Genomic DNA, 25,417 nt, shown 5'->3' with positions numbered 1-25,417 from the left:
GAGAGGGGCATATCACATATAGATAAATGCACGGCTGGATCAGAAAAGGAGGCGTGGGTCGGGGTAGCTAGGTCCTCAGGTGTGGGAGCAGGGTGTGGGGGGAGAGGAGGGGAAGTGTTCACAAAGCCAGGCTGCAGCCAACCTGTGAGGGCCTGGACTGTGGCATTTAGACGTCACCCTGTAAACTTCAGGAAACAGTTGAAGTGTTTAAGGCAGGCGTCCCCAAACTACTGGCCGCATGCGGCCCCCTGAGGCCATTTATCCGCCCCCACCGCACTTCCGGAAGGGGCACCTCTTTCATTGGTGGTCAGTGAGAGGAGCACTGTATGTGGTGGCCCTCCCAACAGTCTGAGGGACAGTGAACTGGCCCCCTGTGTAAAAAGTTTGGGGACCCCTGGTTTAAGGAAGGGAAGGTACAAGGAGAGAGACCTATATGTGGAAGCTGACCGCAGAGGTCTCTGAGGTGGGTACACTGTCTTGGCCAGGAGTGGCGTTTCCCCAGTGGAGTGATTGCTCCTCAACCCCTGCCAGGCCCAGGTCGCTTCCGTTCATGTCCCACTGGGACACACTCTCTGCTCCCGCACTTAGGTGACTTCCTCCTGTCAGGTAGGAAGGCGTTCCCACCTCATCCTTCGGTGGTGGGGACACAATGGTTTTTTATCTTTACGTTGAGCAAAATGCAGTTGGTCTCCACCCCAAGCCTTTAAGTACTTGAAACGTTTTAAAAAGCACTTCTATAGCGCAGTGAGATGTTCTTGTTCCTGTTTGCGGAGTTTCTCGTGGGCGTAGAGTATGGGCAGCCGCTTGTGGCCCAGCTCTCTGGACTCCCACCCTCCTGGCTCCCACAGCTCAATAGACCCCACCACCACCAAGCCCATGGGAGGCAGGGCTTCTGCTGCAAAGCCCATGCTCCCTACCCCAGCCCACACCCTTCCGGGACTGCCCTCAGATTCCCCACAGGACACTGGGGCCGTGGTGAGTGGCCCACGTGATGAAAGTGACAGTCACTGGTAGGTGTTTTGTGTACAGATGGGGGGACCGAGAAATGTGGGTGGAAGAGGACTTCCTAATTGCCCATGCCGAAGAGAATCTTAGAGAATATTCGTTTGTAGTGTGAGGACACCTTTACCAGCATGGCATTTCCTGCTGACCTCACACCAGGGGCAGTTTTCTTCACTTTGCTTCTGGGGTTCTTTTCTAGGGGACATTAAGCAGCCTGGGCCCACCTGGGGCCTTGCTCCAACCATCAGACTTGCCCTGTACCCTGGAAAGGGCAGACACCAGGGACAGCTGTGGTCCAGGGCACCCCTGACGGCCTCCTGGGCAGGCCTTACTTCCACCTCTGAGCAAGCCTTTGGACTGAGACCCGCAGCCCGCAGCCCACATAATGTAATGCAGCTGCACTTACGTTTTTATGTAAAAGAAGGTAAAAGGTCTACCTCCTTAGAAAAGCATTGCCCTCTAGTGCAGTCATAGTAAAAATAATAATGACAGTTATTGAGCAGTTAGTTTGTACCTGGGGCTTTCTGTTTTTATCTCTTCTAAATGTCTCAGCCATCCAGGTAGTATTCTTTCCTTCCTGCTACAGTTGAGGAAAGAGAGGTACAGAGATGAAATGCTTGTCCTAAGTCAGGGGATGGGGGAGGACCTGATTATAATCCATGTCTGGAAGGAGCGCTGGCCACTTGCTTGGTGAGAATCAGCCCCAGCTGCTGTGTGCTGTGCCGGGCCTTCCGCGGTTGCCCATTGGCCCCCTCCGCGGTGCTGCAGAGTGGGCACGATTACCCTTCTTTGACAGATGGAAGCCTGAAACGCAGAGGCTAAGTGGCTTGCCCAGAGCCCCACGGCCAGCCCGTGGCTGCGCTCACGCGTGTCTGACTCCGGCACCCACTCCTTCCCCCCCGGGGGACGCCTCCCATGGGCGAGACTCAGGAGGCTCTCGACATGGCTGATAAATCACTCTGTTTGGCTTATGAATAACATGGCAGAACAAATTACCTTGGGGATCTAGAAGGAAGTTGGTTGGCCTTGTGTAAACTCAATTGGAATGTCACTGAGTAGACAGCTCTGGAGGCCTCTACAAACATCTTCCAAGAAATATCCCCCAAGTGAAATCACCAAGAACGCACAACTGTGCTTGGTGTTTTGGTTTGCAAATGAGTTTTGAGAAATGGCCCTGAGATCTTGAGTTGTTGGCGTTGTTCCTATACAAATGGCAAAGGCCGACTGTCTACAGCCCGGAGCGGAGCAGGCACACGGGTGCGAGGCCGCCCACCGCCCCACCGCGCTCAGTGGGTTCTGGGGATGACTGCCTGCCGGTGGCGCGTTGTTCACGGCTGTCTCTGCAAGTACTTCTGAGCGCCATGACTCAAGTTCACTTAACACCATGTGGCAACTGTAAGCAGATAACAATCATTCTAGATGCTGGTAATGGAGTCTTTTATTTTTTAATTTTTACGTTTTCTACCACATCATTTTGTGACTCTGCCATGCGTGTTGAAATTAATGCATGTGTTAGTTGGAATATATTTTTGTTAAGATGTCAGCGAGGAAAGGGATTGGAGCAACTGTGAGTCTCCACAACTGTGAGTGATGGTGTGGCCCTGGGTCCGGAGCCCCTGGGAGTGGGTCAGCAGTGGATTTGGATTGAGCCTGCAGAAATCCAGGGGTGTGTGGAGGGGAAAATCCCGGGACGGCTCTGCGGGACTGCCTTGGCAGGTAAAATTCTATTAATAGTTCTCATGTGAAGGAGGATGCTGGGGCTATAACCCTACGCCGTAGCCAGGAGAGTTCCGCGGATCGTGGCGGGGCTATATGCACAGCACGAGTCCAATGTGCGTCCAACAAAATACAGCGTGCGCACCGGACTTCCCCCCCCAGGAACAGCAAAGGCAGGGGTTGAGGTCAGTTGGGGGAAAAAAGTCACCCGCCATCACTCTTTCCTTCTGTAAAACGGGGTGGTATTCGTACAGTAGCAGATGGGAGCTCTGTTTGTTTAGGACATGCAGATTCTGTAAGCATTGGCAGTTCTCTGGATGCGCCGTGCCTGGCTGTGAAAGGACCAGTTGAATGAGCTCATTGTTTCCTGGTTTTCTTCTTTAATGTATTTTACAAACACTCCGGTGACAGGCCTGACACGCTGATTTCCACGTCCTCGCACTTCAGTTTGGGATTACAGCATTAATAACAGAGTTCCGTGCGTCATGCCACTTTTAAGCATGATCGTTATGATAAAGGGCATATACTTAATTACAGGCCTGCTTAATTACAGCTCTGCTGAAGCTCGTTTGTTTGGGAGAATGCTAATTGTGCCATGGAGCCTGCGGCTCTTCCTTGCTTTCATCTGCTGTAGGTTGTGCTCCGTGCCAGTGGATCAGCGTTTTGTTAAAACTGCCACCAAAAAGAAAATTTTAAAAGGGAAAAGAGGGAAACAGTGGTTTAGTCCTGGGACTGAAAGAAAACCTGCCTGTCGACGTTTCCTTTCGCCCTCTGCCCCACGGCAGCCCCCCGAGAGAGTGCCGCGCTAACCCCGTTACGGACAGGATCACTGAGGTTCAGGGAGTCGATGCGGCCTGCTGGGCCACACATCTGCCACCTGCAGAGTTGGAGTGGAGGCCTAGGTCAGTTGACCACCCCCAGCATGTCCTCCCCCTCACCCCCGCCCCCACCCCCACCTTCCACATCACGCTGGACTCTGGGCTCGAATCCTGGCTCCCTCACGCTGCATAACTCCTCTGAGCCTCAGTTTCCCTAAGTATAACTTGCATGTGATTGTGCTGAGGGCTATGTCATGCAGTCACTACCTAGTCTGTGGTCAGTCCGTGTGGGTTTCCTTTCCTTCCCTCTCTTGTGTGCCACGGGGCTAGGAGGGAGGCTGCGTTCCCTCTGAGCTTGCAGGGGTCCAGGGTACTGCTTGTGCCCCAGGAATGCCGCTCTGGCCCCCAAGAGGAAAGGACAGGCTCTGTCCCTGCTTCTGGGTCGTGACCACTGACTGGTAAGGCCATGTCTACATGAGAACCACCATACAGACCCCAGGCCAACTGGGCAAGCAGGCTGGGGATGAAGATGCAGCCCCCGATGGTGCTCTGTAAGAGCAGGAACTTCTCACTCGTGGCTCTCGCTCCAGCTGCCCTGTTGAGTGTCACTCTGAGGAGGACTTGGCAATAGACGATGCTCGAACGAGTGTCAGTCCTGGTGTAAGAGCAGTGAGGACAAAGCACTGGCTCTCCTAGGGAAGAGAGAAGGGAGGGAAGGTAGGGACATGGCTCCCCCACGAGCAGCCAGGGTGGAGGTGATTTATGAACACACTTTTGGAACACAAGAAAACCTGTGCTGTTGATTTGAAGAATTATGTTTGGCAAACCTCTAGATATTTTAAAATATGGAAAGGCTGCCCAGATAAGGAGAGTAGAAATGAATGTTACGGAATTAGAAGGGGATTTAGCAGTCCCACAGATCAGCTTTGTACCCAACACACAAAATGCCTCCCCAGCTCCCAGCTCCCCAGCACGTGGCCGCCTGCTGGCCCCTCGGCATCCAGCTCTGCTGGCCCTTTCTCACGTCCTCCCCAGAGGAGGGCAGCTCTCCCCTCGGAGCCCTCCCCCCTCTCTCAAGTCCTCTCCTACCAGACCAGAGCCCTCATCTTGCTGAACCCCCCATGTGCTGGCACAGCGCTGGGCTCTGGAGTCCCAGGTGGGGACAACAAGGAACCAAAATGGACTGGATTATGCTTTTTTAGAGCATCCGGCCTGATGGCTTCCTCTCCTTGCCTCGTGTGGTCTGGCTTCAGGGCCCTCGGCCTCCTGGGCCTCCTGGGAAGCTGCCCAACAAGGCTCAGTCCCAGCACTGAACCCCAGCAGGGCTGTAGCCCGTGCCTTACAGTAGCCTCCTGCCCCCTTCTTGAATGGTGAAATCGCATTATTCAACTACACACAAATCTCTGTATCTTCTGCTGTTACTCCACATCTCTTTCCTTCCATCTAATACGGCTGAGTTTTGGACCTCAAGTACGGGGTTTAACGTGGACCTTTAGTCAATTCCATCCGTTCTGTTTAGCCCAACTTTTTGAGATCTTTATTGGATTTCTCTCTATTACCAGTTTGTAGACTGTCCTCCCTGGCCCCTCAACAGCCACATATTAGAAAAGCATACTCTGCCCATCTTCATCGAAGTAATTGGGCAACCTACAGAGAGGTCGCTCAAAGTCAACATCAGTCTACTACTCAGCCACTTGGGCATGTAGTCGGACCAGTTAGGGATTCCCCTACCCTAACACTGTCCAGCCGTCCTTATCTGTCCTATCCTTATCCTCATGGGAAACACGAGATATTTTGTCAAATGCTTTGCTAAAATCCACGTTCTTTGAGCCTATCATAATCTTTGACATATTCGATTTTTTGCATAAATTGTTGGCCGGCAGATTATCTGTCTAGCAAACCTTCCCTGGCTCTTGAGGACTGGATGAAAGCGCCGTTCCCCGTGAGTGGGCCCCGTTCTCAGATTCCCACCCACAGGAGCCTGTGGACCCGCTGTCTTTCTCTGAGCTTGTTTGCTCAGTGAATATGAAGAGCATCTGGCTGAGCCTGCCTTTCGATCATGAACGCTAAGATAAAGTGGGAATTGTCCCAGATACCCTCGCTGCTCCCCACACAGCTGCCTTCGGGTGACCCCACAGGGGTATCGCCCCAGATACCCTCGCTGCTCCCCACACAGCTGCCTTCGGGTGATCCCACAGGGGCACCGCCCCAGATACCCTCGCTGCTCCCCACACAGCTGCCTTCGGGTGACCCCACAGGGGCACCGCCCCAGATACCCTCGCTGCTCCCCACACAGCTGCCTTCGGGTGACCCCACAGGGGCACCGCCCCAGATACCCTCGCTGCTCCCCACACAGCTGCCTTCGGGTGACCCCACAGGGGCACCGCCCCAGATACCCTCGCTGCTCCCCACACAGCTGCCTTCGGGTGACCCCACAGGGGTATCGCCCCAGATACCCTCGCTGCTCCCCACACAGCTGCCTTCGGGTGACCCCACAGGGGCACCGCCCCAGATACCCTCGCTGCTCCCCACACAGCTGCCTTCGGGTGACCCCACAGGGGTATCGCCCCAGATACCCTCGCTGCTCCCCACACAGCTGCCTTCGGGTGACCCCACAGGGGCACCGCCCCAGATACCCTCGCTGCTCCCCACACAGCTGCCTTCGGGTGACCCCACAGGGGTATCGCCCCAGATACCCTCTCTGCTCCCCACACAGCTGCCTTCGGGTGACCCCACAGGGGTATCGCCCCAGATACCCTCGCTGCTCCCCACACAGCTGCCTTCGGGTGACCCCACAGGGGTGTCGCCCCAGATACCCTCGCTGCTCCCCACACAGCTGCCTTCGGGTGATCCCACAGGGGTATCGCCCCAGATACCCTCTCTGCTCCCCACACAGCTGCCTTCGGGTGACCCCACAGGGGCACCGCCCCAGATACCCTCGCTGCTCCCCACACAGCTGCCTTCGGGTGACCCCACAGGGGTATCGCCCCAGATACCCTCGCTGCTCCCCACACAGCTGCCTTCGGGTGACCCCACAGGGGCACCGCCCCAGATACCCTCGCTGCTCCCCACACAGCTGCCTTCGGGTGACCCCACAGGGGTATCGCCCCAGATACCCTCGCTGCTCCCCACACAGCTGCCTTCGGGTGACCCCACAGGGGTATCGCCCCAGATACCCTCGCTGCTCCCCACACAGCTGCCTTCGGGTGACCCCACAGGGGCATCGCCCCAGATACCCTCGCTGCTCCCCACACAGCTGCCTTCGGGTGATCCCCCAGGGGCACCGCTGCTGGCCTTCTGTCCTCAGCCTCCTCCGGGCTCTGTGAAGAAATGGCAGTTGAACCTACATGAGAACCAGGAGGCGTGCCTTGGCCAAGCACCATAATTGCTCACCTGGGGGGTTAGCCCTTGCTCAGCCCAACAACTGTCCCCCCCTCCCGGGTTCTCCAGGTGTGGGAGCAGGGACGTCACCCTGGAAGGGATGGACGGTGGGAAGGCCCTCTGGGGGGCGCGATCTGCTTCCTTTGGCCTCATTTAGAAGCTACAAATGGGCCTTTGAAAATGCTGTAAATGTATGTACATATATGTATACACATGTGTAATAGATATATAAAAATATACATTGCATATTACATAAGTATAATATAAAATAGATATGATACAGTATATATTTATCTATGTAAAAGTTTTTTGTATTATATATAATATGATACATGTGTACATAAGAGTGTTCTCACAACATATGTTGACATTTAGATAGAAACAACCTTGACCAGGGAGAAGGAGTTTGTCTCCATATATGAATAGGAACCCCCAAACACTAATACGGTCTTTAAAACACCAAAGGCAGAATCCCTAGGAAAGGGGTGATCGGGTTCTCAGCTTGGTCCTGTGTACTGAAGATGTGCTGTCTACAATCTGTGCCCGGGCAGTCAGAGGGCATGCTTCCTGAGCACAGTGCCATCGGGCATGTGGGAGGCCTGCCCTGGGCCCTGCCGTTGGTCTAGGAGGCAGAGGGATGCCGGGAAAGGCGTGTGTGCACAGATAGGTGTACAGAGAGCAGAGTGACACGGCCGTGCCGGGTGACAACAGTGGGCTTTGGGAATTTAAAGGAGGGGTAAAGTAGGCTGTGGCTTCTAGTGCTGGCCCTGGAGTAGCCAGGGGGGTGGTGGCGCGGTAAGGGTGAGAGAGAAAGCCACGGAAAAGTGGGTACGGGGAGGTGGCGGTGGGTCTGAGTTCGGACTGTGCAAGCACACAGGCACTTCCTGGCCCCGGGCCTGATCAGAAGAACTTAGAGAAGGGCCCCCAGGAGATGGGGTCATGACAGTGGTGGTCAAAGCCTTGAAGGGCCCTGGTGTGAAAGAAGTAGATTTGTGTTCAGAAATCCCACGGATACTTAAGGGACTTTGGGATCCCTGCTTGCTACCTGTGTGACCTCGGCAGACTTTGAGTTCTCTGAGCCTGTGATCCCCGATCTGTGAAGGGATTGGAAATGCAAGTGCCACACGCTCACCTTTCTCCGTGGCTAAGGAAGGGGTAGGAAGTCACAGCACCGTGGGGTCGGCATATCCACGTTGGGCAGACAGTGCAGGAGCCGGGAAGGAAGCACGGCCTCTTCTCAGTGGGACCTGGTCCTGCCCCTCTCTGGAAGTCACGGTGGCTGCTCACTGGGTTTCTAGTGGTAAATGAGCATGCACTCGTGGGTGCTGAGATCCACTGGCATGGCTGAGTGTGACATACTGTATAAGAGGACTTGGGGCTTTCCCCCTCCTTCCTGGGGAAGTGTGGCAGTGTGCACAGCCCTTAGCCAATCCGCGTCCGGCAGTCAGGGCAGCTCGCGGGGGGGCCCCCTGTGAGGGACGACTGCAGGTGTCTGTACGGGCCGGTGGCCACGCTTTAGACAGCAGCCTTCCCAAGAAAGGAGGAGGTGTCCGGTGCAGCTGCTGGGCCAGCTGTGTGGGTTCTTTTTCTTTGGACTTACCCGAGAAAGTTTCCATTTTTTTCTTCCCTGAAAATAGATTATGAACCATTAGCTCATATGGCTGATCAGAGAGGATTTGTCCCAGATTTCTTAACTTTTATTTCCTTTTTCTGCTGCCCTTCTTCTTTCTGCACCTGTGACTCTTCTTTCTGAGGACTAAGACAAAATTGCCTGCCACATGTATACCAGAGAGGTCCCCATTTCAGATACTGGGGGAAGCAAAGGGCACATTTCCCAGGAAAATGACTCACCACGCCTTTGTTCTGTCACTTCATTTCTTCCCAAAACCACAATTTACCAGAAAACCAGTCTACCCTCGGGGTGAGGTCCCCATGCCGACTGCTGGGCTACAGGTCCCGGCCCAAGTGGCTGGGACCAGTGAGGGGGGCCTGCCTCCGCCCACTCCCGACCGTGCTGGGCCCTGACCCAGAAGCCAGGCCCCAGGACTCTCCTTGGGCTGCAAGCTTCACACAGGGTATACCCCGCGTCCCATTCTGTCAGATGTGACCTGGTCACCGTGCCACGGTGTCCGGCACTGACACGTTTCAGTCCTCCCCTGACACTGTAACTCACAAAGTGCACTTGTCCTGGGAGGGAACATGCCAGCAGAGGCAGTGCCGGGTCGTGGTTTTCCCCATGTGACTTTGATGGCAATGACATGGGGACACAGTGGGTAGAGGGCACCACTCACGCACACGCACATGCATGCACCCACCCACACACACACGCACACACACGCATGCACCCACTCCTGTACACCAGCCCCCCCTCCCTGTTTGTGTTTGGAGATCTGTCCTTACCCTTTCTCTTGTGTCCTGTTAAAACTGAGCAGGTTGGAGCCCTGGCCGGTTGGCTCAGCGGTAGAGCGTCGGCCTAGCGTGCGGAGGACCCGGGTTCGATTCCCGGCCAGGGCACATAGGAGAAGCGCCCATTTGCTTCTCCACCCCTCCGCCGCGCTTTCCTCTCTGTCTCTCTCTTCCCCTCCCGCAGCCAAGGCTCCATTGGAGCAAGGATGGCCCGGGCGCTGGGGATGGCTCCTCGGCCTCTGCCCCAGGCGCTAGAGTGGCTCTGGTCGCAATATGGCGACGCCCAGGATGGGCAGAGCATCGCCCCCTGGTGGGCGGAGCGCCGCCCCCTGGTGGGCGTGCCGGGTGGATCCCGGTCGGGCGCATGCGGGAGTCTGTCTGACTGTCTCTCCCTGTTTCCAGCTTCAGAAAAATGGAAAAAAAAAAAAAAAAACAAAAAAAAACAAAAAAAAAACAAAAAAAAACTGAGCAGGTTGGCAAGCCTTGAGTCAGCCCGGGAGGCCCGGGACGGAGGCCGAGGTCACAAAGCCGGCGGTGCAGCCCCGCAGCTGCTCTGTGCTGGGCGCTGGGCGGGTGCTGCCCACACCGCCAGCTCACACCCACCTCTACTGCAGGCCGTGTGTCCTCCTTTGAAATATAACTTAAACTCGTCCAAAGCCACGGCCAGGATTCAAACCCAGTCTCTCCGACCCCAAAATCACTCTTTCCTCCAACCTAGACCTCTCCCATGAGCCCGACAGCCTGGGATGTGATACTCTCAGCCGAGAGGATGTCTGAGGCACCCCTGCCGCCCTCCTCACGAGCGCAGCTCGCTCCCCTCTGTCCTGTGGCAGCCCCTCCATGACTCCTACTGCTTCCAGGGTGGGCACTGGGACCTTCCCTGCTCCCACAGCTCTCATCCACACAACTGCCTGCTCTTCAGGGGATGTGCGGAGCATCCGCCTTCCATATCCTGGGCAGGTGTGTTCCCAGGAGCAGGACGGTACCTGTCGCATGCCCCACTCACCTGCGTGCAGGTCAGCTGGATCCAGCCACCAACTGGCTTGTATTGTGTATGTCGATGTCTCAATTACTGAACATGGATGGTGTCTATAGTGCCATTTTCTCTTTTTTTCTTCTTTTGCAGCAATGGATGGTGTGCCTTTTATGATATCAGAGAAGTTTTCTTGTGTCCCAGAAAGTGTAAGTTTTTGCATGGTTTCCCTTCCCTTCCATCACCCCCAGCCTGAGCTCCCTCCTCCCAGCGGCATGTGGGGTCTCCTGGTGGCCCTCACACCCTGCCCCCATTAGAATGATTTCTGCTGGAGTATCCCTGCAGCCAGCGACAGGCTGCTGTGTGCTGGAAGCAGCCGAGGCCCCTGAGCCCTTCAGCTAGAGCCACCCGTGGTAGGTACGAGAATGTTTGGAAGCAGAGGGAGCGAGAGAGTCTAGCGAACTCAGACGCAGCCGAGCCTTTTTGTTTCCGGTGTGATGGTTAGTTGGACTGAACTTCATTTGGTTTCCAAGTTCAGCTTAAATTTTGTTCTTTTTTCATTTAGCAGTGAAGGTGCCCTCCAGAAGGAGGCAGCTTCAGGTTTCTGTGTTAGCTGCTGCATCTCACTCTGAGCGAACCGCGCTCTCTGCTCTGACTGGGAGGCCCCGTGTGGCTGGGCTGGCCCTGTGTGCAGTCTCCTGGTGGTGGGTTTCCCACGATGCATGTGAGCAGATGGAGGCCCGAGCCAGCCCCGAGCCATCTTTGGTGACAGAGGCACTGAATAAGTTGGTTGGACCTCAAGGCCACCACTCAGACCCCGAGAGGCGCCCACCACACAGGGCGTTGGGACACTGTAGGACCCCGCCTGGCGCCCCTGGTCTCAGATGGTGCCTGCCCCCCAGGATGGCGGTGGCCCGGCCCATGCTGGCTCAATAGACTTGTTTCTGGGGTTTTTTTTATCCTTTCTGAAGAAGTTTACTTTGAGCAGCTAATAAACGTGAAGGCCCTGGTTTGGGCACCAGCTAAAGAACCCTCCAGTGTTTTTCTTGGATCCAGCGTAAAACCACCCGGCTTGCGATTTGACCTGCTCTGTAGTTTCCATTTTCATGAAATATAATAGGCCTCCTCTGAACCCTTCTGGTAAGCAGCTTAATCTTGAAAAATGCTCCTGACGTGACATGCGGAGCATGAGTAACTTCAGCCGACTCCACTTGGCCGCGTTGCCATGGAGACGCTGGCGCCTCTCCTGCCAGCTCCCTCCGCGAGGCTGTTCTGTCCTGCGCACCAGCTCCAGTCGGGAAAGTTTAGTGGGGCAGTTAGGGCCTAATGATACAACAGCTGGACCTCTGCTGGATCCTGGGCAGCTCGGGCACGCAGCCCCGCGCTCGCACCACTCGGGCTGGCAGCAGGCGAGAGCCAAACTGTTTCCTGGCTACCGGCAGTGCGGCCCCGGGAGCTGAGTGCCTAATTTGGTGGCCCTGTCCCAAGATCGCCCTCACTAATGTGCTGCTCGGGGGCGCTGCCGACTCAGCAAGTGCTCGGGCCACGCAGGCTCGGGCCAAACCCGGTGCCAAGGGCTTCCCTGCGCTGTTCTCATTTAGTCCTCCCCCGCAGCCAGGCCAGGGGGCCGCCCACGCTGCTTTTTAACAGGAGAGGAAATGATGAAGTGATTTAACCTGCCTGCTTAATGAGGACGCGCCGCTGGTTTTGAATCTGGGCCCTTGGCCTCAGAAACTGGCCCCTTCTCCCTGGCCTTACAGGAGACCCCCCGCTGGCCCGGCTCGGGCTCCACCCCGCGTCCGGGCTGCAGTTCAGAACCGTGAAGGCCCGGGGTTCTGCAGGAGACTCTCGGGTGTCACTTGCTCATCCCCTGCTGCTGGCTGCTGGCCTGGGCTGTGGAGGCTGGGCCAGTGCCCTGTGGGAAAAGCCAGCATTTTTAAGTAAAAAGGTCCCCATCTGAAGGAACTTACAGAAATACCCATCAAAATGCAGTATTATACTCACCACCATTGATTTCGCAAATGATCATTGATGGACAGGTATTTAATTCACCTGCATTTTCAAAGACCTAGACACCCTTCCCCCTCAGCTCCTTCCCTGGATGCCTGGGAGTCCTGGATAGGAGGTTTGCTGTCTGACTCCTGGGACCCCCCAGGCCATTCCCCACTTGGAGACCGCAGTCAGAGCCACCTCTGGTGACGCCTGGGCAGCCCCAGCCCCACAGCTGCAGGAAGAGAGCAAACCAGCTCTTCACATGGGCAGGGAACGGAGCGACAGGGAAGTTCCTGGTGACAGTCACTGTCATTCAGGACAGCCTGGCCCTCCTGGGTGCGGAAGAAGATGACTAAGCAGGGTCTCTAGCAGGAGGGACCAACCCCAAGGACAGCGGGTGTTCTGGAAGTGTGCTCCTGGTCCACGTACCTTCCCTAATCACCGCAGGGTCACCCCGACGGGTTTGCGTGGAAAGGGTGGTTTGAGTTTCACGCTGTTATGCGTGAAAGCCAATGTGAGGAGCGTTTTCCAGCCCTTGAAAAAGATGACTTCATATTTTCAGATGCAGCCCTTTGATCTGCTGGGAATCACCATCAAATCTCTGGCGGAAATTGAGAAAGAGGTAAGTGAGGACGGGGAAGAGGGCCCGGACCATCGCTCACTCAGCCGGGGTCTGTCCTGTCAGTGGTCCCAGGTGTGGGCTGCCCTTCTGAGACAGACACTCCATTCCACTCAACTTGACTGCCTGCAAAAAGCTCACTTTCAATGTGTTTATTACTTCAGGTCAGATACGACCAGTACCTCCTTGTCTTCTCTAAGTCAGAAGGTTCTAAGGGACAGATGGAAAAATCAATTGCTTTATTATTATATTTATTAATGTCTCAGCTTAAAGAAGGTGGAGGTTGGGGGGTGGGCGTGGAGTCGACTCTTCTGCCCCCTTCTGCTTTATGACATGCCGCCAGTAGGGGGTTTGGGACACGTCCCAGCCTCTGTGTGATTCAGAGAGTCGGGACACACTCCACTGTACGTGGTAAGCCAGACCCCATTTGGTGGCCTGGTTCTAAATCGTTCAGTTGTTTTTCCTAATAAAAAGAAAGAAATCCAAGGCAGGGGTGCGTGCGGCGACTCAAGAGAGAGCTGAGCTAAGGGAAGCACACGGGGGTCAGACGGACCGGTGTTCTCCCCGTTCTCCTCAGATAGCGTTGGGGTGTGCGTGTCGTCCTTTATGTATAGAAGGTTGTTAAGCAGTCACATGCTTGCAGCCGGCTCTCCTCTGAGAGGAACATTTGTCTCAAAGATGGAAATGGTAGAACCATTTCAATATTCTCAGCTCCTTTGGGCTTTCTCTTGTGTACCCAGCTAGCAGAAGCAGGTTGCATTATTGAAAGATGGCTGAAATCAAGGAAAATTGAATCAATGTAGTGCAACAAATTTCTAAACCTGTCACAGCAAAAACAGGACAAAAAAAAAGTCCCCCTTTGTCTTTGATTTTTAGTAAATCATAAAAACCAACTTGGTTGTCATCTATGGATTTAGGGGCAGGAGGTAAATTTAGGAAAAAGAATGGCTGGCTAACCCATTAGAGATTCGCTCATAGTATTCCTCGTCAGCTGTCGTCAAAATCAAGAGAGCTGCTGCTGGTCCCGCTGGCTGCCTGCTCACAGCCTGCCCATCCGGTGACACTCGGTACATGTGTTGGATGGCCTCTGAGGGCCAAGCAGGGACACAGCCTGTGACTCGTTTAGAACGGACGAGTTCATACAGACAGAGGTCTAACCCACTCGACGCTGACTGGGGCAAGTCACGCCCCCTCTGTTTAAAGTGGGGTCTCAGCAGAACCTGTCCCGCAGGCTTCTCCTGAATGCTAAGTGAATATATGTCAGAAGCACTGACAGACAGCTGCCCATCACGGTGGGTTGGGTGTTGTGAGGTGGCATGTGCTGGAGACAGGGGCAGCCATCTGCTGCTCACCCCCAGCTGACCAAGTGGGCGTCATTCCTCCCCATTTCACGGGGAAGAAATGGAGACTCTGAGAGGTGAAATAACTCACCCAAGACAAGATTGAGACTTGGCGTGTCACACTCCAAATCTTCTCCATTATGAGCTAAAGCCTGTGGCTCCGTGTACCTCTAAGGGCTGGTGGGGACAGTGGGGTGGCCGGTATACCCGGGTTCGGACGCTGGTGTTCGGGTCACCTCTAGTCACAGGAGGGGGTGATGTAGAAGAGGCCCAGTGCAGAGTGCGCGTGTGGTAGAAACCACTGCGCCCTCAGTTTTCCCCTACCCTAAGAACGAAAAGCTGGTTCAAAGACGTATGTGGTTAGACTATTCGCTTGAGGTCAGGTGCTCTAAGCAGGGCCTGGTGAAGCAGATGGGCTCTGCCATCAGCTGTCCTGGGCATGAGACAAGTCTTCCATTTAAACTTTCCGAGCCTCAGTTTCCCCTTCTGGAAAATTGGGATAGTAATAAAAATGCTTACCCTGTAGCATTTATGGCATGACTGAGGGAGTCCTGTGAACGGCTTAGAACAGTTCCTGCCCTGGCTACTGCTCAGCTGCTGCTGTTGTCATGGTCACTGCTGCCCTTCTTGTCCTCAGGAAGGGGTATTAACTAGGGCACGTCCAGCCCTCAGTGCTGGCACACCGCTCTATGCTGGTGGCTGAGCAGTGACATTCCAGGTAACAGCCTAGCTTCATTTCTTGTTTTTAGTGACAAGTGAAAAACACACATCTGTATTCTCTGTTGAAGGAAAATTTAAAATGTGGGGAAATGGAAAAAGGCTAGAAACATGAAATAAGGTATAAAACCATCACAGGTACCTCAGCAGTCTGGAATACTGTGGAGTTCGGCATTTACTCTGAGGATTTGCATGTTGCTTACACCAGCCATCCGTGTGCCTTAATGGTGATTAGTATGTTGATATCCATACACTTTGGTGAATGGCTCTGTCTTCTGCTACGTCAGAGGATTTTCTCCATAAATAAACGTGAACTTGCTCCTTTTAGCCCCTGACCCAGCCTCGCTGGTGGAGCTAGAGGCCTAGGGGGCTGTGCCACCGCCCCGGCTGGGTTGTCCTGGGCAGCTGCTGCTGTCCCCTCCCTCGGCCTGTTCCTTTCATTCCCAGTGAGCCAGGCTGCTCCTGGGGGGAGAGGGATGGGCCTGCGGCAGGGAGAGGTCTGCTGGCAGTTTCTTTCCTCGCTGCAAACATTTTTGTTTTGTTTTGGTATTTTTCTGAAGTGAGAAGCAAGGAGGCAGAGAGACTCCCGTATGCGCCCAACCAGGATCCACCTGGCATGCCCACCTTGGGGAGATGCTCTGCCCATCTGGGGTGTTGCTCCACTGCAATTGGAGCCATTCTAGCACCTGAGGCAGAGGCCATGGAGCCTTCCTTAGCACCCGGGCCAACTTTGCTCCAACAGAGCTGGGGGAGGAGAAGAGAGAGACAGAGAGGAAGGAGAGGGGGAAGGGTGGAGAAGCAGATGGATGCTTCTCCTGTGTGTCCTGGCTGGGAATCGAACCTGGGACTCCCACACGCCGGGCTGATGCTCTACCGTGGAGCCAACAGGCCAGGGAAGTAAACTTTTATTTCATCATATTTTACACTATTGAAGTCACGCTTTATACCCCCAAAAAAGGTGGGAGACTGCCTTTGGGTTCAGGAGCTCAAATGCTGTGACCCACACTGGGCTCCTTGCCCTTCCAGAACTCTTTCCTGGGTCTCGCCTGGGTTCCCAAGCAGGGGAGAGCCCAGCGTCGGCAGAGGCTTCTCGGTGCTGGGCCCGCACACCCCCTCCCTGCTCCCTCCATCCCCTGTCCATGGCCGACACCCAGGCCAGGGGTGGCCCCCACGGGGATGGGAGCAGGAGGGCCTGTCCCCGAGGGCAGCATGGTGCTCACAGCCAGACCCGGCGTAGGTTGGCTGTCCTGCCCCTGTGGCTTTACTTACTTGCGCTGCCTGGGATGTTTCTGAACTTAAGCCTGCACCTGTCACCACCGTTTGGCCCGGTGGCAGGTCAGTCCATGAATAAACCCCAGCAGGCTGTCAGCCTTGAGCTTGGTGGTGAGGGAGCAGAGGTAACACTCCAGCAGCCAACCTAGAAGAGCTGGCCTCAGGTCCCCCCTCCACAGCAGGGACCCACAGTGGACCCCAGCCTGTCAGCCCCAGAATTGCCTGCCACTGAGTAACAGATGGAAAGAGACGAGGTGTCACCCCAGTTGTGGGTGGACAAGGCCCCTCAGCCCCACAGAATTCTGACGACCTCAAGGGAGAGTGTGACACTAACTTGAAGCTTTCTGGTAGGGTGGTCCTGAGCCGCCTGCTACATGGGCACGTGGACCCCAGGTGTTTGCAGAGATGTCTGCGGACTGTGCAGACAGTGGGGGCAACGGGGCGGTGGGGGAGGGCATGTGTTGAGTCTGGACACCGGTATGGCATGCTAAACCTACACCTGGGTTTGGCCTTGGGGCGAGCCCCCCGGCTTCCACCTCAGGTTGGTGTGCAGGCCTGACGACCCCACTCCCAGGGCCAAGCCCTGGTCAGCAGTCTCAGCATTTCTCCGGGGGCTGTGGCCTAGGCAGCACCTGATTAAGTTCAGGAACGACAGCCAAGGAAGGGCATGTGTTAAGGTCATGATGAAAATCAGTGTACATGCTCTAGAGCAGATTTCAAAGAAAAGAATCAGAGGGAAGGCAGAACCTCTCACAACACAGAAATACGCTTAGGCAGTGGAGCTGGCTTGTTAAAAGTGAACGCAGCAGCCATGGTTAATAAAGAAGTGAACAGCTCACTGCTCCTGGCCCTCAGCAGGGGTAGCAGCCGGGCCTGCATGGCCCCCTTCCTGCAGCCGTGGAGTCTGTCGCCATGTCCATCCGCGGTCGGAGCAGGGCCTTTGCCAGGTAAAGTAGTCCCAGGCTTGAGAAAGTGAGATTTTGTTTATCTCCACTGGGCCCCGGGAGTGAGCAGGGGCCTCCCAGCAGCAAGCTGTGGCAACACCGGGACGTTTTCTGGCCCCGCCGGGTGACCCTGGGGGCTGTGTCCCAGTGAGGGCCTCATTGTCTTCCCCCTGCCCAAACAAAAGGTTCTCTCTGCTCGAGAGTCGAGAGTCGGGAGAAGTGTAATTTCGCAGCCAACCCCTGTGATGAAGCATCTTCTCTCCCGGTGAGGAGATGGGCATATAAATATTCTCCGTCTCCGCCGCTCTTTATTTCCCTTGTAAGCAGTCGCCCCATTTCTCCAGCTGATGGATTCCCCGTCGCAGCCGGGGTGGGAGCTCCAGCCCGCAGTCTAGGCAGCAGCTCTGCAAGAATTCCCGAGTCTGTTCCCTTCACGGGAGCCTGTCTGTGCTCCTGCCCGCCCACTGCCCCACCCTGCCTCCCTCACAGACCAATCTGCCCCTTGTCTCAAGGAATGATGGCCGGGAGACAGTGGCCTTGATGGCAGTAGATTTCATGCTGGTGCATAAGGACCTGCGCGCCTTCTGAAAATAGGAGCCAGCAGTTCCTGTGAGGACCAGCATCCAGCGTGCCTTCCAGCTCCACGCAGCCATTTCCCCACGGCTGTCCTAACCAACGCCCCCACCCCACCCCTGCCACGGAAGCCAGGATGCTCACCTCCCTCAGTGGGCGCCACACTCGGCCCCAGCGAGGGAAGTGTTGTTAGCCTACCACACTTCCTGGCGGAGCAAACAGCCTCCATTTTCACTCGACTCTAAAGCCGAAAGACAAGGGAGAGTCTAATTAGTAAAGGGACGATCTAATATTAATCACTCCCTTAAAATTGACAAGGGAGGCAGTTCATTTAACCACTTAATTGCTACAGGTTTTTATGGGCTGCTGTTTGCAGATGTATTTAATGAAGAAGTTATAAATCTAAGGGAGCTTAAAATTTTAATTTTATACCTAAATATTTTCCTTGTTCTCATGTTTGTAGTCAATCCTCAAGAGTGTAGTCACGTGGAATGTTCTTTAAATGAACATATTTGCTAACTGGCATGATTTCAGTTTTTAAAACATTGGTTCCAGCAATTAGGCATTTTTTTTCAGTTCCCAAATGACTAGAGAAATTCGTCTTGATTATAATTGCTCTTAGCCACGCATATCTAATTTGTGTCTTTTTAAGTGTTAATTAGTAAACAGTTTGAGCTGACATCTTTATGTGTTTGTGTGTTGAAAAATGGGGCTTATTGCTTATTTAGCTTGGGGCCAATTCCACTAGCATTTACGTCACGACATTGAGGTGAAATTAATGGAAACACATTTGGCAGCTCGAGGTAAAAAGAATTTTTGAATCCAACTTTTGGACATCCACTTTTCCTGGGCTCCTGCGGGCCCCTTCAAATATATGAGATTTAGAGCAGATTTGGGACCTGCATATGTGGGAAGAAAGTGAGACAGAAGATTTTTGTATCAGTAATGAAATGGCAGAGTCCCAATTTTATAAAAGCAAAATGTTCATATCTCAGCACAATTGTTCATTCTCTTGACTTTTGGAACGCTTTCATTGTGCTTCTTAACATTAAAGAATTTTGTACAGGGAGGTGTCACAGAATATGTGGTCCCTTTGCACCATCTAGTGGTCAGGGTCTTGAACTGCAGCAGGAAATAAGCTACCTTCTCTCTTACCTGTGAGCATTTCTACCACCCAGAATCACTTTATTTTTAATTTATATTTCAGTAAGGAAGCTGATATATTTTGGGGGAGAAAGAATGGCCTACTTAATTTATTAAATAAAAACTAGTTAAATCAATAGACGTTAACCCATTCTGTTCCCCTTTCTTAATTGCCACCGGATTCTACAGAGCTAGCACACTGAAGTGGAGATAATTCTAGCCCAAAACAACCCTAATGAATTTGTTTAATGGCTGTCCTTTGTGAAGGCCCAGAAGAGGTGCTAGCCTTATTCTGAAATGTGGACAGTAGCTTGGGGAGCATCATGTCAGGAGTCAGAGCACAGCTCAGGAACCCTGTTCGATGCCCCAGACGAGATTGGTTCTCTCCCCATAAATTGTGGCAGATCTTTTGGGCAGTTTATCATCTTAAGCAGCTACCCTGCCAATCAAAATCAATTTTTAGTATTTCGTGTTCTCCCCCTGACTTCAAAGGTTGTACATGTTTATAAAAATGTGGACATTTCAGACATGTTACTGTTCCCCACAGCACACTCCTCGGAAACACGCGTGGCCCCATGATACGCGTAGTCGTCTGTGCCTTGCTTTCGCACTTACCACTCTATCGCACACGTCCGCCCGTGTCAGTCTGCACAGAGCCGCTGGTTCCTTTCGGGGACTACATGTTGTTTCCTTTTCTGATGATGCCGTAATTTATTTAAGCAACCCGCTATTGATTGACTTCTGAGTTCCAGTTACTCACTGTTATACTTCTGCGGAACTATATTTCCTCATACGTGTCTTTGCTCCTCTGGGCATTCCTCTAGAAAAATATATATTACCATTTTACCTTCCAAAAAATAAAAGGTGTGCCAACATAACACCCCGCCTTCAGCACATGACGGTACCTGTTTCCCACATCCTCTCCACGGTTAGGCTTCCTGGTGTTTAAAGGTTAACATCTTTACCATATGTTTATTGGCCATTTGTATTTCTTTTACGAATGTCTTCTGTTTGTACCCTTTGCCTAATTTCCTCTATTGGCTTTTTTAGCTTTTTTTTATTCATTTTTTAAAAGTTCCTTATGTGCTTTATAACAACCTCCTCTCTGTTCAGTGTTCACACAGCCCACTTTAACCCGTGGCTTTTCACCTTGTTAATGATGTGTTCCACAAAATTTCTTCATGGGCCACTTTGTTTATTTTTGGCTTCACGTCATATTTAGAAGATTATAAAAATATTCACTTCTAACTTCTTTTACCCTTTTGCATTTTACTATATTAAATACTTTTCAACTACTTGATCCATCTGAAATTTTTTAGGAGGTGAGAACTAGAACCATATATATTTTATCCAAAGTGTTAGCCAGTTTTCTTAATATAGATTACCTTCTTCAGAGAATTTTAAATACAATCTGTCATCCACAGTCATACGCCACACAACAACCTTCGGATCAACCACAGACTGCATATATGACCATGGTCCCATAGATTGTAATGGAGCTGAAAAATTCCTATCGTGTAGTGAAATCACAAATGCCCTGACATCACAGTGCAATGCATTACCCAGGAGTCTGTGGTGATGTTGATGTTAACAAACCTACTGTGCTCCCAGTTGTATAAAAGTATAGCACTTACAACTATATAGAGTGCATAAAACTTGATCACAATGACTATGTTACTGGTGTACGTAGTTACATATTATACTTTTTATTGTTACTTTACAGTGTATTCTTTCTACTTATAAAGAAAGTTTGCTGTAAGACAAAATGCGGTGTTACTGTGGCAGTAGCCTCATGCGTTCCTTGTTTACCGCATCTCTTGATGGCGTCATTTTCTCTTGGGCTTGCGTTACCCTCCTGTGGTTTTGCACAGTACAGGCTATATGGACTTGTAGCCTGGGAGCAGGAGGCTGGACCACACAGCCTCGGGGTGTAGTAGGCTGTGTGCAGGTTTGGCTAAGAACACATGCTGCGCACACAAGACCCCCGAAGGATGCATTTCTCAGAGCGTAGCCCCATTCAGTGGCACCTGACTGTATAGTTCCGTGTGTAGGTGATTCATGGGCATTTCCCTGGACTCTTCCTTTTTATCTATTACCACACTGTTTTGATTCTTATAGCTTTGTAATAAATCTTAACACACAGTAGGGTTAATTCTCTTTTTCCCCCCAAATTTTCCTAATTATATTCACATGACTTCTTCCAGCTGAACTTTATACTCGTTTTTTGTGAGGAGGGTTTCCAAAAACTCCATTTTGGGTGTTTACTGTAACTGTATTGAGCACTAGGTAATGGGACTGATGCGCATTTTAGGGGAAGCGTCTCCATCCTAGTGTTTGCTCTGTCACTCGGCAGAGTAGAACACTGCTCTTTGCAGAGAGCTGACACATTATTGCAGGTTATTCGTAGGTGTTTTATGTCTTGGTGGCTCTTGTAAATGGGATCTCTTCTTCCATTATATTCTCTGTTCTTGACACATCGAGACGCCGTTGGCTGTTCCGTTGCATTTTTGGAGCTGGCTCTCGCTGACTCGCTGTTTCGGACGGTTTCTCAGTTGCTGTTCTTTGGTTTTGTGCAAACCCCAAACCAGGCTCCTCCTTCCGGTACTGGTTCCTCGTCCTGGTGCCTTAGCCGGGCTGGCAAGTTCAGGTCACTGGGCTTCCTTCTCTTATTCGTGTTTTTAGTGGAAGTTTCTCATTTCAACATTAATCCATAATTTTGGCTTGCTATATATGATATATACATATATGGGCCTGTCCCCCCCTTTTTTATCATGTTAAAGAATTAGCCATCTATTTTTATCTTCCTAAATGTTTTTATCAGAAATGGATGTTGGCTTTTGATAAATGTCTTTTAATCATCTCCTCAGATAATCATATTATTTTCTCACGGGCATATTAATGCAGTAGATTATATTAATAGAGTCCCTGATTCTGAGTCCCCCCACCCCTGTCCTTTGTTCTGTGGGCAGCAGTGTCAGCCCAGTAGCTGCCCCCACCAGTGCTCCTGGACCGGCCCCAGGCACCCATGCTCCAAGAGAGAGCCAGGCCGGGCCCGGGGGGCAGGCTGGGCAACGTACACTCCCGCCCTGGACTCCGTCCTCAGCTGTGACCTGCTCATGCAAAACTGAGGGCAAGGTGAATATTTGGTCTTATTCAAGTTCTTCATGAAAGGATTTTACTATTCTTATAGCTTGAGGACCTTTCATCTCCCAAGTTTTAAAGTAACCCCCCCCCCCCAAATGACCGCATAGAAGACCCTGGCGTGCAGGGCAGACGTGCCCGTGAAGGTGAGGTGAGGAATGGGCAGGACTTCCCAGTGCGGCCCTCCCCCGCCCTCCCCTCCACCCAGAAATCAGGGCCAGGAAGCCATGTTGTTTCAAATCTCTTCTGCAAGTAACTTAGGAGAGGAAAAATACAAATATCTGGGTTTTTAGGTGATATTCAGGTAAAGTCAGAAATGCTGACTTGGTGGGGGTGAGCCCCGGGCTCTTTGTGGACACAGCTGTGGTATTTACTTAGCAGCAAAGGGTCAGACCCCAGCCTTGCCGGACCCCACGCAGAGCTGGCAGGCTGGACACAGGTGCCGCGGGGGGCGGGGGGGGGGGGGGAACAGCCAGGCGCTCTTTGTGACCTCGTTCCCCATGCAGCAGTCTTCCATTGCACCACAAAACGTGCTTTCCCACTTTCCTGTGGAGTGCGGCCTTCTCGGTCTGCCTTTTGTTTTCCCACTTCCAATAGTCATGGATACAAGAAACCTGTCACTTTCTCATTTACTTTGTTTCCTCACACCCCCTCCACACACAGATATCACACAGTGATAAAATGGCAGGTGATACTCTGCCTGGTTGGGTGGTTTATAGGGAGTGGTGGAGACTGTGGCAAACCAGAAGGCACATGCCTCTCTAGAGGAGGCCCCCTCCATTTAACCAGGCCAGGCCAGGGGTTGCTGGGCAAGAATGAAGGTCCAGAATTGCCACATCCCCCTACTTTTTTATACAAAGTCTAAACTTTTCAATGTTTATAACTTTTTAAACACCACACATGCTAACAAGGTATGAACCTCTAACTTGTATATGATCTATGTGTGGAGACATGAACCCAGTCACACCTGGACTGGTGCGTTCACCATGCACAGGGGTGATGTGGACAAGCCCTGGGCTCGGTACTTTCCATGCATGAGTTAAACCCCACAGGGTGGGGCCACCTCACTGCTGTGCTCAGGAGGGCTGTCGGGATCCAGGGGACCCAGGGCTGGACCCACCCACTGCCGCTGCCACAGGAAACTGAAAACTAGAATGACCTCCCACCTGCCCAAGCACCAACTGCCTACCTTAGCTACCTTCTCTCCTTTGCACTGAGTTATGCCCAGAGCTTGATCTGTCTCTTCACCCATCCACCCACCCACCCATCCACCCACCCACCCATCCACCCATTCATTTATTCCTCTATTTATTCACTTATTCGTCTATCCATCTCTTCTGGGCCACAACTTCTGCCAGCTCTGGAGCTACAGGAATGGCTGAGACCCCTATCACCCTGTACTTAGGGTGAGATGGAAGGTTGGGGGAGGGGGTCATTTCCAGAACAAGTGCCCCTTTACCTGCGCCTCAAGGGACAGGCAGGGCTTCAGCCACTCAAGGGAGAAAGTGTCCCCAAGGAGAGAACACAGGGAAAGGCACAAAGGTGGGACGGCCCCAGCACACCTAGGAAACTGCTCGGCAGGAGGATTTTTAGAAGCCATGCATGGGACAGGGTCTCTGCAGCATTTATTCCCACCTTGCTCCAGGGCTGAGGGGGGGGCTCGGGCTGTGCCACAGGGTGGGGACATAGGAGTCACGTCACCGCCCCCTGACACTCCACCCAGATCCCAGGTAGAGGTGCTCTGTGGACTGAGGCTGCCCTGAGAGTGGGCGGCGGGTATCATATTGCCTCCTGCGGGTCCCAGGCTTAGAGCGGGAAAGGCGAGACTGACCAGGATGGAGGAGTTCCCCAGATGCCTGTGGCTAGGAGGCAGGGCCGAGTTAGCACGTGGCAGGGCGTGGGTGAAACTGGCCAGAGCATCCAGTACGGACTGTGGTGGACAAAGGCGTCGCCCAGCTGTGTCCCGAGCCTGGGCCTTGGTCACATCACAGCCTCTGAGCCTGGTGTGCTCACCCGTCCTGGGAAGAAGAGTGCCAGCTTCACAGGGCGTGAGGGTTTGATCCCGACACTCACACTCAGGACCTGGCAGCTCTGCTACCCCGTCACCTTATTAGTGACAACTGGGTCAATGGCTCTAATCCATGACTCCTGAGCTCCAGGCCCATTCTCACCAAATGAGGGAGTTGAACAAGGTGTTCTCCGAAGCTCTGGAGATATCTCTGTAGAGCCACCAGCCAAGTACGGACAGGACTCCCATGGGAAACACGCAGACCAACCAGAGAAGGACTCTCCAGGGGCCCGGGCCCTTCTGCACTGGCTCCCCCTGATGCCACCTGCCTCTTCCCTGCCCCGGTGGTGACTCAGCAGACAGGCCTCTGGAGACGGGGGGGGGGGGGGGGGGGGCAGTGTGTGTGGCGGGAGGAGAGGAAGCTGTCCGTGGCCGGTGGCCCAGAGGGGTTGAACCGTGGGTGGTGAGCAGAGCAGGTGTCGTGGCCCAGGCCGTGGGGCCAAGGCAGTGCCAGGCGGGGCAGGCTTGGGAGAGGCTGGCTCCGGGGAAGACGGGGCCGCTGCTCGTTCCTCGCCCCTCCCTCTGACTGTGCAGGCCCCTCCCTGACAGCCGAGCCCACCCTTCCGTGGGGTTGACCCCTGAACCAGACTCCTCTCCTTAGCCTGAGTCTGCCCCTTCGCTTCCCCTCCCCTGTTCTCACCTGGCCGGGTCCCTGCAGGCCTGTCTGTCACTTACCAAAGTGCCTGTGTTGGCGCACACCTGTTGGTCTGCCCCACCTCTGATTGTGTCTATGTGACGAAGTGGATGGGGACACTACACTGCCTTCTGCCAAGTGTGATGCTTCCCTGGGCCTCAGCTTCTGCCTCTGAACACTCGGATGCTGGAAACACCTCCTTACCATTGTCCTTTCTCGTGGGAAGATCTCGGATTGCTCTGATCGTCACTGGACCCAGGGAGTGAAGAGTGGGTGGGTGGGCTATGCTTACCTTTTCTGCTATGTTTGGTAAATGTCTTCATGCAAATACTGATGCCTGGCCCACCCCCACCACCACATCATCACTGTCACCCTCACCCCCACCCCCACCCCCACCCTCACACACCCTCACTCTCACCCACACTCATACCCTCACCTTTACACACACCCTCACACACACTCACCCTCACCCTCACACATACCCTCACCCACACTCACCCTCACCCTCACTCACACCCTCACCCACACTCACCCTCACCCTCACACATACCCTCACCCTCACCCACACTCTCACCCACACCCTCATATACACCCTCACCCTCACACAAACTCTCACACCCTCACCTTCACACACAACCTCACCCTCACCCACACCCACACTCTCACACACACCCTCAC

The 25,417-nt window shown here is 53.3% G+C and overlaps 1 protein-coding gene across 7 annotated transcripts in view; it reads left to right on the top strand.

Annotated features, from left to right (window-relative positions):
- The window catches only part of MVB12B (multivesicular body subunit 12B), a 162,420-nt gene that overhangs the window by 127,725 nt on the left and 9,278 nt on the right, over positions 1-25,417 (top strand). For all 7 annotated transcript variants that reach the window (XM_066367145.1, XM_066367149.1, XM_066367147.1 and 4 more), the window contains exons 8-9: positions 10,450-10,505; positions 12,851-12,910. In XM_066367145.1, the coding sequence (XP_066223242.1) occupies positions 10,450-10,505; positions 12,851-12,910 (116 nt within the window). The remainder of the gene's footprint in view (positions 1-10,449; positions 10,506-12,850; positions 12,911-25,417) is intronic.

This window comes from Saccopteryx leptura, chromosome 2 (assembly GCF_036850995.1).
Source record: "Saccopteryx leptura isolate mSacLep1 chromosome 2, mSacLep1_pri_phased_curated, whole genome shotgun sequence".
Classification (NCBI taxonomy): Eukaryota; Metazoa; Chordata; class Mammalia; order Chiroptera; family Emballonuridae; genus Saccopteryx; species Saccopteryx leptura.
The sequence above is the reverse complement of the archived record's forward strand: the minus strand, read 5'-3'. Positions and strand labels throughout refer to the sequence as shown.